At 37.7% G+C, this 18454-nt stretch overlaps 1 protein-coding gene across 1 annotated transcript; it reads left to right on the forward strand.

Annotated features, from left to right (window-relative positions):
• Nucleotides 1-565: 565 nt before the first annotated feature.
• Nucleotides 566-18150, forward strand: LOC107791472 (flowering-promoting factor 1-like protein 1). Its single transcript, XM_016613555.2, has 4 exons — nt 566-756; nt 1825-1963; nt 13714-17804; nt 17884-18150. The coding sequence occupies exons 1-3, from the start codon at nt 660-662 to the stop codon at nt 13727-13729; spliced, it is 252 nt and encodes an 83-aa protein (XP_016469041.1). The 5' UTR covers nt 566-659; the 3' UTR covers nt 13730-17804; nt 17884-18150.
• The last annotated feature ends 304 nt before the right edge of the window (nt 18151-18454 follow it).

Below are 18454 nucleotides of genomic sequence, written 5' to 3' on the forward strand. Positions count from 1 at the left end.
ATATTGGGCATTTTAAAGATTAAATAGCATCAATAAGTGGTTAAAACATGAGTGGTAACATCAAAATATATAAGAATATGCCCAACATTAGTACTCTACCTACAGTGGAATATTAGCTAAAAAATCGTGACTATTCAAGTAGCTGATATCTAATCTCAGAGCACCTTAAATCACGGTAAAATTATATGCATTTTTTATTTGACACTTTTTAATAAAAAATTTGGCTCCGTTACTACCGAGGCCCAACTAGTTTGAGATTAAAATGTAATTGTCATTGTTGTATAAATGAAGTTTAATTAAGTAGCGCAGGTTATATCAAGTAAATTTACCACCTTTTCTACGTTAACAATCCACGCTTACCCATGAACAGTTGTGTATAGTAGTTGGCTTATAAATAAATTTGAAAGCTAGCTAACAATTATTTGTACTATTAGGATATAAAAGTTAAAACACAGGGAAAGTCAAAGAGCTAGTATCCCCAGAAAAGTGCAGGTCGGTATTCCAAAAGATCACATGTTGTACTAACTTACACTGTCCATGAGATATCTACTCGTACTAGGAAACCATATTGCAACTTTAATGAGTTCATTTCTCAGAGAAATGAGTTTATTTCTTTTAATTTTCTTCTCCATTGGAGCTCTGGAACTAGAAATTAAACAATGTCTGGCGTATGGATATTCGACAAGAAAGGCGTTGCCCGTTTGATCACAAACCCTACTCGCGAGTCCTTCGAGCTAATGCAACCAACATATCCAGGTACTCATTGTGTGTGTGTGTATATGAAAAAACACTGAAAAAGTAATTGTATAGAATCTATTTTTTATTTTAAAACGAATAGTGATCTTATAAACCTAGAATTTCTTCTTTGTAACTTTGATATAAAGTTTAACTTATTAGATTCAGTAATGCTAGCTCTCCTTCTATCTCGAATTAAGTTGAGACGGGAGAAAAAGATTTTACATGTATTTCATGGTATAGATACGTACGTCTTGATCTTTATTGTATGTTTTATGCTTCATTATTTCAGTTGCGATTAAGCGCTTACTTGGTGGGGGTTAGATTGTTTGCATCCTCTAGCTAATTTTACGTCGTGTCGAACTTGATAGTCCATTCGTTCCATTTACTTGATACTCCATTCGTTCCATTTATTTGACGGTGTTTGATTGGGCGCAAAGTTTAAAAAAGGAAATTTTTGAAACTTGTTGTCTGAAATTAATCATAGATATTTGTGTGGCTGACGGCTACTACCAAGAGTATTACACCCTTGATCGTGAAATATTGATTGCTTTTTGAAACTTATGAATTGAGTGAAAGTAAGATACTCCCAATTCGGGGGTCAAGAATTTTAGAAAATATTCTTGGTGGAAAAAATATTAATGAAGGATCCCACTGAATTGAATTGGGTCCATGAATCTAAGAAATGGTGAGAATTCTTGATCTCTCTCAATTCGAAAATTCGGGATTTGAATTGATGTCCTCTCATCGATTCCTCCAAAATTGCATTGATTTATCCTATGGACTTTAAATCATCTCATTAAGGTTAAATGCGAACTTTAGAGTTAAACTATTTCTGGATATGTAAGAATATGTTATTTTTTTTGGGATAAACTAAAAAATAAAATATACCACATAAAATAAGACGGAAAGTATTAGAGCACAATTTATTGGTTTCAACAAGGAATATTAGACAAAACAGGCTTATTGGAATTTCTACAGCATGCAAATCAAACCAAAACAGCTTAATTCCTCATGTCACACCTCACCTTCCTATTTTCTTCTCCGGGATATGTCCCTTTACTTTAAATTCTGTATTCGTTTCTGTAGGCAGTGGTACAGCTACTGCACCCGGAGCGCGCCCGAAGGTGCTAGTGTATCTACCAGAGAACCAAGTGATAAGTTCCTATGTTGACCTAGAGAAGATACTCATTGAGCTTGGATGGAGTCACTACAACAATCCAATAAGGTCAGATTTCATGCAGTTCCACAAGTCGGATGACTCTGCACATCTCATCTCACTTCCTAAGGATTTTAGAAACTTCAAATCTCTACATATGTATGACATCGTTGTCAAGAATCCATCTTTCTTTGAAGTCCGGGAGCCATTTGGCTAGCCTTTATCAGGGGCAGATTTAGAGCAGAGGCGGATCCAGGATTTGAGCCTTATGGGTTCCTACCGTAATTTCAGATCAATATGCAATAATAACTGGGTTCGCAATTAGATATTTACAAATATTTAGTAAATTTCTTAATATAAATACAGGGCTATACACAAAAGTTACTGGGTTCCCGGAAACCCGTATTCTATGCTCTAGGTCCGCCCCTGATTTAAAGTGTCATTTACGGATTCATATAAACTTTTGCTCATATTGTATATGTATTACGAAATTTTAAAAAAATTTATAAATATTTGACAATGAATCTAATTATTATTATATATTTACTTAAGGTCTTTATAGGAAATTCATAAACTTTAAATTTTAAATCGGCTTTCTGCATTTATCGGCACCAATCATAATTAAGTAGCAACTTTGGATATATGTTGTAGATGGTAGCCAGACCACCACCATTTACATGTGTAACATGCTTTGGCCTAAGAAGTTGGAAGCTAAGCTATTTATTTCTTTTACTTTTACTCTTTTGATGATGTTCCTTTTTCTCTGGTCGGCGGGGTGATTTGAGTCAGAAATTCTAACAAAGAGATTCAACTAAATACGAGAATGTCAGTTATTGAGATCATCAAAAGAAATTTTTGAACCATCTTTTCCTTGCATTTAAAAGTTTCCTTACATTAAAGGAATTCAACAATTTATGACATGTATACAAAAAAATTATTTTTAATCTATTTGCATATAATTTTTTGAAAGAGATTTAGTTGAAACCTCTTCATTGTACACAGCTCTGCCCTGATGATAATCTTATTATATATATATATATTTCATAGTTCGAGCGCAAATAATAGATTCAGAGACCCGCCCTAGATCGGCCTTTGATGGCCTTGGAAGCAAAGATTTGAGGGAAAATGTTTTGGAAAATTCAGGAAAAAATATATGGCAACACTGTTTCATTTATAACTTGAAGTTTAGATAAAAATCATTAGTTTAGGAGCCTTACCGGAGGGAGGAGGATCCTAAGTAGTAAATAATATGTGGTATACAAGTATCAGCCTTACCTGCAAGGGGTAAGTGATTTAAAGGTCTATCTATGTTTTCTTTTGTTAATAATATGGCTATTGGGCAACATGCAGTGGTTTAATTTCCAAAAAAATCACTGACAGACTCATAAGATGGGTAATGAACATAGAAGTAAAATGCAGTCTTTGCCAAGCACAAGACGAATCAAGAAATCACCTGCTAGCAGGATGTGAATATTCCAAGAGACTCTGGGAAAAGACTATGCAGTGGCTTCAACAACAATGCTACAAGCATACACAGTGGAGCCACCATCTGGAATGGGCTATCAAAAGTGCAAAAAGGAGATCACTGCAAGCTCAAATATTCAGGATGGCGTATGCAGAATGCCTTTATGCCATATGGATGGAGAGAAACCATAGAATTTTTTAGAAGAAGAGTATAAATTGGGAAGCAGTTGCTAGAAAGATAGCAGTGATGTGCCATGTTAGAGCTGTTGGGTGTGCGAACAAAGTCCCACATTAGTAGCTGAAAAGATTGGGAGTCTACATATAAAGTGTAGGGATCTCTTAATTGTAATGATCCGGCCGGTCGTTTCATGAGTTACCTCTTCGTTTCCCCCATTTCTTCTTCTTATTGTCTTGTTCAGCTATATTATGGTTATCGGGTTGGTTGGCTCGGGTTCAGAGAGGTTTTGGTAAGATTTGAGACACTTAGTCTATTTTGAGTAAGCTTAAGCTAGAAAAGTCAATCGGATGTTGACTTATGTGAAAAGGGCTCGGATGTGAATTCTGATGGTTCGAATAGCTTCGGGAAGTGATTTGGAACTTAGAAGCGTGATCAGAATGTGTTTTGGAGGTACGGAGTAGAGTTAGGCTTGAATTGGCGAAATTGGAATTTTGGCATTTTCCGGTTAGTAGGTGTGATTTTGATATAGGGGTCGGATGGAATTTCGGGAGTTGCAGTAGGTCCGTTGTGTCATTTGGGATGTGTGTGCAAAATTTCAGGTCATTCGAACGTGGTTTGATAGACTTTTTTATCGAAAGCGAAATTTGGAAGTTTTTGGAATTCTTAGGCTTGAATCCGATGCACATTTTGTGTTTTAATGTTGTTTTGAGTGCTCCGAAGGTTGGAAAAAGTTTGAATGATGTTATAGGATAAGTTGGCATGTTTAGTTGAGGTCCCCGAGGGCCTCGGGTGAGTTTCGGGTGGTTGAACGGATCGTTTCAAGTTGAAAAAGATTGCAGAAAATCTGTTGTGAGTGTTGCAGACTTTTGGCCTTCGCGTTCGTGAGTGGGCCCTCGCGTTCGCGATGGGTTAGTATGAGAGGCAGGAGGTTTGGCCTTCGCATTCGCGATGGAGGTACCGCGTTCGCGAAGGGTTGAGGTCAATGAGCTTCGCGTTCTTAGGTGTGGGGTCGCATTCGCGATGAGTAGGAAGGCTGAGGCTTCGCGTTCGCGTAGGGGATATCGCGTTTGCGATGAAGGAAAAGTGGTCAACGACAAGTTGTGCTTCACGAACGTGAGGCGTTGACCGCGTTCGCGAAGAAAAGGTTTTAAGTGCTGGGCACAATGTTTTAAAAGACCAATTCCGCGATTTTTAGCCTAAGTTTTACCATTTTGGGCGATTTTAGAGCTTTTTGAAGCTATATTTATGCCAAAATATGGCTAAGGTAATTTTTATATATTTTTATAATTACATTTAGCATTTTTAAAGCTAAATTGCATATAATTGCAATATTAGCCCTTTTAAGATTTAATTATGTTCTATATGCATAAAATTGGACCCCGTATTTTTAAATTTTTAATTATGCATTTTAAATCATTTTTGCACCTTAATATTTTTCCAGAAATTATTGATTATTTTTTTATAAATTAAATGGGGAATATTGGCTATTTAAATAATAGCTAAATTTGGCTTTCAATTATAGCCAAAATCGGACCCCTTTCCAGCCCAATTTCATACCCGAATCACCCGACCCATACCCTATTAACCCTTACCCAAACCCGAACCTACCTACCCTTTTTAATCTCGACCGTTGATCTCCCAGATCAACGGTCCAAACGCACCCTTTCCTTTTCAATTTCACCCGACCCCTAACCCTAGTCTCATAATTCAGAGACAGCCGCCCTTAAATTCTCTCATATTCTAATTCTCTCTCAACTCACCCTAACCCTAATCGACATCACAGGCGAGAACCTCCTCCCTATGCTGTTTTCATGCTTTCTCCAACCACATCTGGTCTCCTATACTCCATGGCTCTTCGACTTCATGAGTCCTTGAGAAGATCTCAAGGAAAGCCAACCTGCTCCAGTTTGAAACTCGTTTACTGGCCTGTCTCCAGCCATTTTTGTTTGTAAGAAAGGATTTCCGCTTGTTTTTCGTTTGAATCCATGAGTTTTTAACCGATTCTCTTTATCTCTACTATCTTTTGAAAACCCTAGTTTGCTACTGTCCAATTCTTCTCAGATCTTTATAGATCTGAGGTGATTCGAGTATTATTAAGAGTTTTCCTTTAAAAATCCCTTGTTTTAACTAACTATTTCGATTTTAGTCATTCTTTCTAAAGCTAGGGTTTCTCGGAGTTCTTTTACGCATGTTCTAACTGATTTCTTTATGATTAAACCTTTTCCTTGTTTGTTTTGACCGATTTTGTGCTCTTACTACTTTTAACTTGACTCTGTTAAAAACCCTATTTTTTTTAAAAGATTTTCTTTACTTTGTTTCTATGAATGTTAGCATGATTTTCCTTACTTTGCTCCTCTGAGTGTTAGCATGCTTTCTTTACTTCGTTTCTGTGTGCTAACCTGCTTACTTGAGTCCTGTGATTACCCTGCTTCGAATATGTTTTCCTAAATCCCTAGCCTACTTATGTCACTTCTGTGTGACTATGCTCACTTTGTTTGTTCATCTCTTGCTTCTTTCTATGACTATGCTTCGAATATGTTTTCTTGCTATGTTTGTGGACCTCCTCTATTTATATGTTGAAAGTGCAGAATCATGACTCCTTTTTGATTGATTCTGATGGTTATTGAAAAATATTCTTTCAAAACCCTAAAAGCTCTGCCCCGTCTACTAAGCTGACTGATTTACTATGATACTTATTTCTACTAAATTGTGCCCTTAATCAAGGCTTTATGAATTTGGTCCTAATCGACTACTCTATGCTATTGAATCTCGACTCCTACCTTTCCACTTGATTTGATTAGTTGCATGTCTTAATTAATTTTTCCTTGCCTTGTCTGCATTGCTATTTAATTCTTACTGGTTGTTTTCTTAGTTTAAAAACTTTCTGAACCTAGCCTTAATTACATGTTCTATACTGGTACTATTTTGAAATCTTTCTTTATTTGTTATACTTCAGCCGTGTATGATTTCTTTCCTTACTTGCCACCCGCTCTTTACCATTTACACTGACTCCCTTAATTAAAGGGAGATTCGAACCAATTTTTTATACTGAGTTCTATAATTACTTAAGAATTGATTCTTGCCTTATTATAACCAGTTTTCAAACTGTTATATAAATGACTCTCTTCTACAGTCTTAACACACGAACACAGTTCAGAATACACACATACGTTCAAACTCTCTCTCTTCTTTCTTTGCTACTTGTGCTAACTATTGGCCTAGCCGGCTGAAAGTCAAGGCTAGATATTGGAGTTGCACCTATATTTACATTCTGCATTCTTCCTCTTTAACTGGTATGTCTCTATTTTAAATTCGAAACTCAACTTTATGTGTTCCATTCTTATACATCCATGCTTGTTCCTGTACTAGTTATTCAATTTGTTTCTATGTTTGCTGTTATTAAGCATGTCTAAATTCTGCCTTATGTGTAATCATCATATCTGACTTTACTTAATTCTTTGATACTTGTCCAGCATGTTCACTTAGTTCCCTTACCCCTCCCTTAACTGGTATAACTATGTAGTCACTTAGTCTTCTAGTACATTCTATTGGCCCTAATGGTATGTCAAATTTTGTTCAACAAAACTCTTGTCTTCAACATAATCCTGCTGCATTCTTCCCTATGTTTTAAATGTCTGTTACCACGACTGAATTGTTCAATAGACTCATAGATGTTCTGTATATTTGTTGTATCAAATATTTTCCTATTTATGTGGTTTCAAACCTATATGTTCCCAATCCTTTCGCCCCTATTTGTAAGTCTACTTGTCAAGTAACTCTAGGTATTCTATGGTTAATTGGGTTGTTTGCTGAGTATGCTTTTCTCAAAGAATGACTTCAAAACTGTTGCTCCTACTCCTAGCATTCTTCTCAAAACTGATAATTCCTAGTATCTTTAAAAACTATTTCTGAACCTTTTCACTTCTAAACTGCTTTACTAAGTCTTTCATCAAGCACTCTTACCTTACTCTTAGACCACTAGGTTCTGCCTCTTTTGTGTGAGCCTTGCCTTGGGACCCTTGAGCTCCATATAAACTTGGACACACAAAAGCTGGCCTTTCCATACTGCACTTACTCTGTCCTGGCTATGAAATCTGGGTGTGAGCACTGCTCGGGATCCCTTGAGGGCCTTAGGGAACTCTGACACACCCAGATATAAGGAAAAGCTATGAAACAATCTTGGCACTTGAGGTGATTTATTATATAACTCGGAGAGGAAGTCTTAATCAGGTCCTGGAAATCTCGGCCTGTTTTCAAGCTCTCTATAGTGTAACTTTTATTTTTCTTATGTAATTCATTTCAGTATGGGTCTGTAATAATCTATTGTAAACAAGTATCGGGGCTGGCTAGTGAAAAGAGGAGGGTAGTTATATATACTATCAACATCAATGGGTAGAAACCATGTCTTAGGTTCACATTTCCTATATGTGCATTAGAATCCATGTGTAAGATCAACTCATTCAAAGCATGTCTTGCATTAGGTACCATGTTCTTAGGTTTACTGTTTCAGCATCTCATTTAGCATCACTTTATCACTTAGAAATCCTGCTTTAGGATAAATAACAGTATTAACAAAAAATTGTTGCTCTTGCACGTTTTGAAGTCATGCTGTAACTCTTGGGCACTTAGAAATCATGTCTTAGGAATTCTGCAATCAATCTGCATTTTTCATATGTGTACATTAGATACCCTGTTTTAGGATCTTGTTCACACTCGCTCAGTCACACCTAGTTAAACTACTGATGCATGAAAAGGACATAAAACAGTCTCATGTTCGATTATCCTGTTTAAGTGGAACTTGTCACAATTCCTGCATGTCTTTACAACATTTAGAATAACATGTTTAGTAATACAATTGAAACAGCCTTCTCTAAGTAACCCTGATAACTGGAACACTGTTTTACACCTAGGCAAGCCTTAGGTATTAAATTCATCAAAACTGGAAACATGCTTCTTTATGTATGCTACTTAATTATCAACTGGTTTAAAATAAGTAGGTAAGCTTGATTAAGACTTCTTCTCTGAGACATGTCATACATCTAACTCTATTGTTATCACTTAGATACCATGTTCAGGATCTGAATTTAGACCTTAATTGTGTATGAGTCATGTTGTTTATGTGTACTGTGTGTGGAGGTATATCTAAGCCTTTCATTTGTCTTCCATGCTCCCCTTAATTGAAGTCCTACTTGTTTATTATATGTCACCTTAGTATTTTACCTTTAAACTTGAGGGTCTGCCTAGAACCCCCTTCTTATAGGATAGGAGTCCTAAATTCTTCCGGGACTGATAGGAAGGGACGCGTAACATCATACAATAGGGGTCGAGACCAACCCTCGCTTGAATTATCTTCGCGGGGCGGTAAAGGGTAGAAATGGATATGATGACCGGTGCGTTAATACCACGTGTAGCCCCTCTTTGAGGAGTTTCATACCGGGTATTTTATTGATGTGATCTATATTATAAACAAACCTATGACACCCCCCTTTACATTCGCGAATATGCTTAGATTGTAATTCTTTTCAAAATCTCGCTTTTCACTAATTATTTTTTTTCAAACACTTTTGTATTTAAACTTAAATCCCCTACTATTTGAGTCATACTTTTTTATTTGCTAATTGTACAAATTCACAAAAACTGTTAGGCCGGGAACCACACTAGTGGATCCTGAGGGGTGCCTAACACCTTCCCCTTAGAATAATTTTAAGCCATTACCTTGTCTCTAATTACCAAACGTAGTTATAAATAAATTCTATAGGTGCCCTAACGCACCTTAAATCGTTAGGTGGCAACTCTTCAAAAATGCAAATCCCCTTTCCAAAAGGAAAGAGTTGTCCCAACCAAAATGTCATAAACTCTATTTCGTGAGAAAAAGGGGGCACGACACCTAATTGAAACCTGAGTAGAGTGGATAACTCCAAAGGATGGTTTGAAGGGATTCAAGAATTACATGTAATAATTGGAGATCTTCAGGATGTGTATTTGGCTAGAAACTGAGATTTACGTTGGAGGGTATCGAGACATGTAGCATTATACATCATTATGGATTCTACATATCAGTATCAAGAAGGTAAACTTAATGGCTTTAGATTTGCAGGAAGTCTCTTCAATATAAGTTTTTGGAATGTGGCGCCTTTGGGGATAATTAAAAGAGTATTCAGCAGCTTATGAGCCTTACGTGGTTTTATGCCTGAGTCTCGTATGGTAAGTTTGGGTTGAGGATTGCGGCATTATGGTGAGGGGAAGCATCACATTGAAGGTAATTTAGAAGGAACTTGGATAAATAGGATAGCTTGGTAGTAGGTCGGATCGGTATGGTAAGGGATATGATTAGTTCTTTGGGTGTTTATGAGGTAATAAGTTTCTACAAGTGTCTCATGGCAATTCTCTTGGGTTTTGGTGACCTGCATAGCTTGGATGAGCTAAAAGGATTCAGTCCTGACGGTTTTGTTTTGTGCAAATGGGATTCGGAGAGTTCTTGATGGTTTTCTACCACAATTAGAGATGTATATTTTCTACTGGCATGAGGATCATGTGATGTATAGTAATTTTCTTCTAGATAGGATCAAATGGAATGTTCTTGGCTAGTTGAGTACATAGTTTCTTGTGGTTTGGATTGGATTATGAAGTTCTCACATTTATCATAGGATGGCATGTTATATGCGATATGTTATGTAGGGTTGAGATTGCATGTGTAATGTCACAGTTCAGTTTTGAAAGGAAGGTCATAAATTTTTAGGCAGCATGGACAATTTCAGATGACTAGACAAATGAGATCACTGATTGGTGTGGCTTGATGAGGGTATACATTTCAGAAAGGGTGATGTGTTTGAGTTATGGATGCTTCATTAATATTGCAGCACTCTCTTATTGGATCGATTGCTAATATTCAACTTTGCTTGGTGGCACAGAAGAATTATAGAAGTATCCATCGTGGAATGATCGAGTATCAGATGTGTGTTAGATGTTCAGACAGTGGAGTTGGGATCGGATATGGTGATTCATGTGCCTTATGGATTTGGAGACCAGGAGTTCTCATAGATAGGTTATGTCGTGGTTGTGGACCACGTATATCGGTCTTGTGTGGTTACTATTGGAGGTTGGTAGGCTCGAGCGGATCCGTTGTTGCTTAGAATGGTATATTTTCATTTGATGTTGGGTATGGATTGGTTGTCTCCGTGTCGGGCTATTCTGGACTGATATGCTAAGACGACGATATTGGCTATGCCGGGGATGCCACGGATTAAGTGGCGGGGTTCGACGGATTATGTTCCCAGTAGGGTGATTTCATTTTTTAGGACCCAGCGGATGGTTGGGAAAGGTTGTCTTTCTTATTCTACCTTCGTGAGGGATGTCAGTGCAGAGACTCCTACCACTGATTCAGTTCCGGTGGTGAGGGATTTTTCGGATGTGTTTCCTACTGCCGGGCATGCCGCCATACAGGGTTGTTGATTTCGGTATTGACTTGGTGTCGGGCACCGTATCGTATGGCACTAGCAGATTTAAAGGAGTTGAAAGAGCAGCTTCAGGAACTCCTTTATAAGGGGTTCATTGGTAGGCCTATATGGATGTGTGTTCTGCATCGAGTCGGCTTTGTTGACTCCGAGTTGCTATTGTTGAGGGATGTGTTGATTCAATTTTTATTGAGCTTATTAGTATTCTGGGGTGATCTATGAGTTACCTTTCTGTGTTGTGAGGCGTTATGATTTATTGGTTATAGGCACATATGGTGCGATTCTATTGGGGTCTCATAAGCGGGAAGAATATTGGATAGTGCTCGGTGGATGGCGTATCGGTTGTGTCCTTTCGGGTTTGTATGGTGTTATGCCATTGCTTCGGCGTGGTTATGATGATTTGCTCTTGGTACTAGACGTCAAATTGCACGTGCTTGTTGATTTTGAGCATAGTGACTTGAGATGTTTCATGTGGACCAGTGTTTGGATAGGGTAGCACATTGCAGCGAAGTTATGTGGAGATATGATCCTTCGGGTTAGATTCGTGTGTTCTGGTTCTAAGATGTGTGATGGGTTCTTAGCATTGTGTGGTGGTGGTACTGGTGAGCTTGCGATACGGCTCTCTCATTTGAGTTATTTTTTCATGATTTGAGTACATTTAGGTTGTTGCTTATTGGTGCGCGGGTTGTGGATCTAAATTATATTGATGAGTCATGTCACTAGAATAGTCGTGTTTGATGAGATGAGGTCATTGAGATCTAAAATGAATACTATCGGATTCGATTTCAGCATGTTGGAAGGATAATATCGGGATTCAGCTTAGAAATTTACTATGGTCCTTGCCAAAGGAGAGGGAGTTTCATGAATGGTTGATCTGAGGAATGGTTATGACTTCTTGCGTGTTTCTTTCATCATTGGCAATATGAGAAAGTGTTGGAATGAGGTTTTGTTTAATAAGAGGTTTATTACCAGTATTGTATTATTGTGAGCAGTTGTTGTGATTAGAAGTTATCGTTATGAGAGTTTGAGTTGTGTGGTATATCATGTGATTTAATCTTGAATTGCAGTTATGGATCGATATAGCGTGTTCAGACTTATTCAGTGTATAGATGCGAGGTTCTGATCTTATGGATAATTTCAGAAGTGGAAATTTGGTTCAAAAGTTTATGGGCTTGGTTGGATTGCAAAATTTCAGTCATGTTGCGTTATCAGACCTATATTGGATAGGGTGACGGTGGGATCACCCTCGAGTATGTGCATGGTAAGGTTATTCAGTGATTTGTTAGCTTGTGGAACAACTCTGGTCACGTTCGAGGACGAACGTATGTTTAAGTGGGGAAGGATGTAACGACCCGACCGGTCATTTTTAGTATTTGCACTTCGCTCGCCAGTTCTCGGGCATGACTAGCCTCGTATGATGTATTATGACTTATGTAAATCGTCGGTTTTGGTTTTTAGGATAATCAGAATAGATTTGGAAGAACAATTCTCAACTTGAAGCTTTAAATTTGAAAGGTTTGACCAAGTTTTGACTTTTTAGTATTCAATCTCGGATTTGGATTTTTATGATTTGGTTAGCTCCGTTAAGTGATTTTGTACTTGGTAGTGCATCCGAAATGTGATTTCGAGGTCCGTGGTAGATTTAGGCTTGAATTGGCGAAATTAGAAATTTGGAGTTTCCGGTCGGCAGTGCAAATCTTGATATCGGGGTCAGAATGGAATTCCGAAAGTTGGAGTACGTTTGTAGTGTCATTTTTGAAGTGTGTGCAAAATTTCAAGTCATTCGGATGAGGTTTGATAGGTTTCGGCGTTGTTTGTGGAATTTGGAAATTTAGATGTTCTTAATCTTGAATCCGAGCTTGATTTGATGTTTTGAGGTTGTTTTGAGTGTTCCGAAGGTTGGAACAAGTTTGAATGGTTTTATGTGGCTTGTTCGTATTTTTGGTTGAGGTCCCGGGAGCCTCGGGATGATTTTAGAAGGTGGTCGGAAAGATTGGACTTGGAATTTAGTAGCTGAAGCTGCTGTTTTTGTCATTTCTGCACCTGCGGATTAGGGACCGCAGGTGCATGGAGAAGGCCGCAGATGTAGAGGTTGGTCATCAAAGGATAAACCGCAGGTGCGGTACGTTGAGCGCATCTACCGCATATGTGGTGCCTGGGTGCAGATGCAGACCTGGGAGCTTTAATGAGAAATTGCATGTGCGGCTATATTGACCGCAGAAGTGGTCCGCAGAAGCGAGAAGGGAGCCGCAGGTGCGGAATCCATGGGCAAAAACTATATAAGTTTCCCTTCGCGATTTTTAGCCTTATTTAACCATTTTTAGATGGACTTGGATCTTTTTGAGAGAATTTGACGACAGATTCAAGAGGTAACGCTTGAAGGTAAGATTTGTGAACTCAATACTCGATTCTATGGTGATTTTCAGTTAATTAAGCATGAAATTAGTGAGATTTAAGGGCTAAAATTGGAGAATTAGGGCTTGTAATTGGAGAATTTTGATTGGGCATTTGAGGGGCGATTTGAGGTCCTATTTTGATGTTCTTGGTATGTATAGACTCATGGAAGGATGAGGATTCTTGTTATATGATTTTTATCAAATTTTGAGACGTGGTCCCGGGGGTTGGGTTTGGCCAATTTAGAGAATTTTGATTTAATTTGATAATTTTCGCGTAGGACTTGTTCCTTTAACATGTATTGATGATATGATTCTGCTTTTGGATAGATTCGGGATCATTTGAGGCCGAGTCGAGTGGCAAGGGCATCGCGGTGTAGATTTTCGTCCGATTCGAGGTAAGTAATGATTGTAAATGTTGTTCTAAGGGTATGAAACCCCAGATTTTACATCGTTTCACTACTTTGAGGTGACGCACACGCTAGATGATGAGCGTGGGTCGTGCACCATTGAGAATTATGACTTGGTCCGCCCGTACGACTATTATATCGCATATTTGATTGAAAACTACTTGATGCTATTGTGTTTTGAAAAGTATTACTCCCTCCGATTCAATTTATGTGAACCCATTTGACTGGGCACGGAGTTTAAGAAAAGAGAGAAGACTTTTGAACTTGTGGTGTAAAATAAGGCACATATATTTTGTGTGGCTATAAATCATTTCATAAAGGTAAATTGTTTCCAAATAAGGAAAGGTGTCATTCTTTATGGCACAAACCAAAAAGGAAATAGGTTTACATAAATTGAAACGGAGGGAGTACTATGTTTTGGGCTGAATGCCATATTTGGGCCTCGTGCCAACAGTTTGGACCCATAGGGGCTTTCTTTACTAAAATTCCTCATTGTTTTGATTTAATAACTGTACTCAGTCATGCTATATTTTACTAATTTTATAACTCAGTCTTATTTACCCTGATTTGACGCATAAATGATATTTCAACTGAGCATCCCGTTTTATTGTAGCTCGAGTGGCTTGAGAGATTTCTGACTGAGTGAGGGCGAGGGCCTATTTTGTGAGGATATCATGGGATCCGCATGCGCGCCGCAGTGTGTTGTACTGATTTGTGATATATGAGAGGCCGAGGGCCTACTTTATTATGCCACGAGGTGGCTTGTTATGTGAGGTTGACGAACTGATTGATTATGCCACGAGATGGCTTGTTATAGTGCTTGGGTTGTAGGAGCCCCTCCGGAGTCTGAACACCCCCAGTGAGCGCGAGTACCTAGTGTGAGTGATGTGATGTTTCCCGAGGGGCTATTATTGATTTTATGTTGTGCCCGAGGGGCTGATTACGAGTGATTGTAAGGTAGCCCAAGGGGCTGGTTCTATTGATATTTTGTCCGAGGGGCGATTTATGATTCATTGTGCCCGATGGGCTGTATACGAGTGAGTTCTTGCCCGAGGCGCCGACTATGTTTTCATCATTTCTACTAAATGTTTCATCACTTGTTTGAAAACTGCTAAAAGATGTTTTAAATGGATTTTACACATCTTCAAATGATTTATATCGTTAACCGGATTTTTAATGAAATGATTTGATTTATATACTGTTTTGGAAATACACTATACTTACTATGGTGTTATGACGTGGATTATGTGTTTTCTTACCGCTCAGTCTTTATTTACTCTTATTACTTACTGAGTTGGCGTACTCACATTACTCCATGCACCTTGTGTGCAGATTCAGGTATTTCTGAACCTGGTAACGTGTGTTTATTACTCAGTGGCAGGTTCATCGGAGTTAGCAAGGTGGCTGCCCGGCATTGGCAGCCTTGCTCTTCTCCCTCTTATCTTACTTGGACTGTTTTTAGTATATTTTCAGACTTTTTGTTGTATTCAGACCTTAGTAGATGCTCGTGACTTGTGATACCCCGATGTCGGGCTTGTGTATTTATTCCATATTGGTTATTTAGACTTATATTATGAGATTTCTTGTTAATTAATGGCTTAAAATGACTTATAGAAAAATGGTTAGATTTGGAAATTGTGTCTGCTGGCCTAGTTTCACGATAGGCATCATCACGACCGGGTCGGTTTAGGGTCGTGACACTTGGCCAGGTGTTATATTAAGTGAAGCGCAACTAATGTGGAAAGCTAACTAATTAAAAGACGCCAACTGTTTTAATATGCCGCATCATATTTCTAAGTAAGAACAAAATTAAAATACCCGTTCATTACTAAGTGGGCACTCGTTCTCTCTCCCCGTTAACCCCAATTGAAGAATAGCGATTGGAGGTCCGAAAAATCCCTAGAAAAATTCCATCAATTACCTTCGATTCTTACTGTATTTCCAGTTTATTCTCTTTGATTTATCACCGAAATCATCTCTTGTTCTGTATGTTGTGGGTTTTATGGTTATTTACAATTGATTTGCTGATGTTATCAATTACGATTTGAAGATTCGAGTTGGTTTTTTGGGAAGATTGTCAACGACTAATGTTATTGGACTGTGTATGACTCAAGAGGTATTATTTTGCCCTTTATGTAGCAGGTATTGATCAATTTTGGGGTTTTCAAAATTCTCTGTAAAGTTAGGGTTTTTTTGGGGGTTTTCCTTTGAAATTCTGTCAGCTTTTGGTGATATATTTTTGGGGTTTTCTTTGAGGGAATCTTATGGATGATTATATTATAAAACGTTTTCACTATAATGGTGCATTTATCAATGATGGGGCCTAGCATATGTCGGGGAAAAGGTACCCGAAGCAGTTTTTCCTATTGATAAATACCATTTTACGATGATGGAACTACTATTTTATACTAAAAATTTAGGTTACCTCACTATTGAAGGATTTTATTATAGAACCACAAAAAATGATGACTTTTTCAAGGTTGAATCTGATTCTCATATGTTAGATATTGTAAAAGACCTAGTACATTGTGATTTTTTGAATTTGTATGTGCTGCATGTGGTTAATGGGCCAGAGGTGGTTGAAACTGTAGGCCATATAGCTTTACTAACTAGGTCAGAAGTAGGTGAGACAGATAATGTTTCTGGTGGTGCTAGGGCAACAAATGATGGTGATATTAACACTCAAACTACTGCTGAGAAAGACCTAGGTGGTGAAATGAAAACTTAGAAAATATAAATATAGAGGTGGATGAAGGACTAACTAAAGAAATGAAAGGGTTGATGTTGATGTAGTTGATGAGAGTAATCATCCTGATGAGGAAAATATGGATGGGGCTGAAACAGATCTGGAAAGTAGCTCTGACACACAATAAGATGGTATTCCTAAAGAAGATGACTCAGAGGTTGATAAAGAGTGGAGATCTGTTAGGGAAGAAAGAAGGAGTAAACAAAAGAGTAAGGTCCAAAGAAAAAAAGTTATTGCAAAGAATGAAATACCTCTAGGAGAAGCTGGAATTGATTGAGGCTTTGAAGACATTGGAAGGAACAAGGCTACTAGATATACAGGAAAGTTAGGGGTGATGAGCAGTTTATTAATAGTTCAGAGGCAGATAGTGATGACAGCAGAGATGAGCTAGATTCTTAAGCTGTTAGGGGTGTTAATCTACCTTCTAGAAGAAAGAGTAGTAAGCTAAGGTATGATGATGATTGTGTTGTGGCTATTTTTGAAGTTGGGATGATATTTGAGAATGGTCTAGAATTTAGAAAGGCTGTGGAAAAGTATGCCATTTAATACAAAGTCCAGTTGAAACTAAAACCTAATGAAAAGGAAAGAGTGAGGGAAATATGCAAAGAAAAGAGATGTTGCTGGTTGTTGTATGCTGCACTTGACAGAGATTCGGGTGATTTTATGGTGAAAAAGTATCACCATGTGCACAAACGCAACACTTCAAACAAGAACAAGTTGTGCACCTCTAAGTTTGTTGCAAATAAATTCAAGGATGAGATTGATAAACAACCTTATATGAAGATATGAGAACTTTAAGAGCTATGTAGAGATAAATTAGGCTTGTATGTTGGTAGGACAATCTGTCATAGGGCAAAGAAAAAGATTATTAAAGAGTTTATGGGTGACTGGAAACAAGAATTCGCTAGGTTGTGTGATTATGTTGATCAAATCAAACTAACCAATCATGGCAGCTCATGTTGGGTAAGGAGTGATAGAGAATCTGATCCTGAAAAAACATTCTTTGTTTATTTATATGTGTGCTTTGATGCTTTGAGGAGGGATTTGTTGGAAGGATATTAAAGAATAATTGGTTTTGATGGTTGTTTTCTGAAGGGTGAGTTGTTAGTTGCAGTTTGCAGGAATAGAAACCAACAAATGTTTCCAATTGCCTGGGCTATTGTAGACAAAGAGACCAAGTATAGCTGGTCATTTTTCATTACCTGATAGAAGATCTTCAATTAGGAAGTGGACAAGGGCTTACTATGATGTCAGATATGCAGAAGGTAATGTGATTTTTATTCTATCTTAATTTTAGCTGTTATTTTATATATTATTCACTAAATATTTTATTCTTGTTTGTAGGGGCTTGTGCCAACTATACTTGAGCTTCTGCCTAACTGTGAGTACATGATGTGTGCAAGAAACATCTGGTCCAACTGGCAGCAATACTGAAAAGGAGAGGAGATGAGAAAGCAATTTTAGAGATATGCTAAATCAAGTTATGAAGTGAAATTAAAAGAGAAGATGACAAAACTTGATAAGTTCGGTAAGAATATTTGTGAAGACTTGTTAAAATACAGAAACAAAATATGGTGTAGGGCATACTTTAAAAAGCATGCCAAGTGTGACATTATTAAAAATAATATGTGCGATACTTTTAACTCCTGAATTTTAGCTCCTAGACACAAATCAATTATCACTATGTTGGAGGAAATTAGAAGGAAAATAATGACTAGAAATGTTGAAATGTTAAAATTTGCTGAAACTTGAATATCAGACATATCTCTTATGGCTAGGTTGATACTAGAAGAGAGCAAGGAACTTTTCAGGAGATGTCAGTTTATGTGGTATGGTCAATATGGATGTAAAATAGATGAAGGTGTGAAAAGATTTATTGCTGATCTGAGAAGGAAAACATGTACTTGTAGATTAT

This window comes from Nicotiana tabacum, chromosome 3 (assembly GCF_000715075.1).
Source record: "Nicotiana tabacum cultivar K326 chromosome 3, ASM71507v2, whole genome shotgun sequence".
Taxonomy (NCBI): Eukaryota; Viridiplantae; Streptophyta; class Magnoliopsida; order Solanales; family Solanaceae; genus Nicotiana; species Nicotiana tabacum.

Excerpts from the sequence above, each read along its gene's own strand:
- LOC107791472 (XM_016613555.2), top strand. The coding sequence starts at position 660 with ATGTCTGGCGTATGGATATTCGACAAGAAAGGCGTTGCCCGTTTGATC. Across the intron at positions 757-1,824 it reads AATGCAACCAACATATCCAG|GCAGTGGTACAGCTACTGCA; the intron begins GTACTCATTGTG and ends TCGTTTCTGTAG.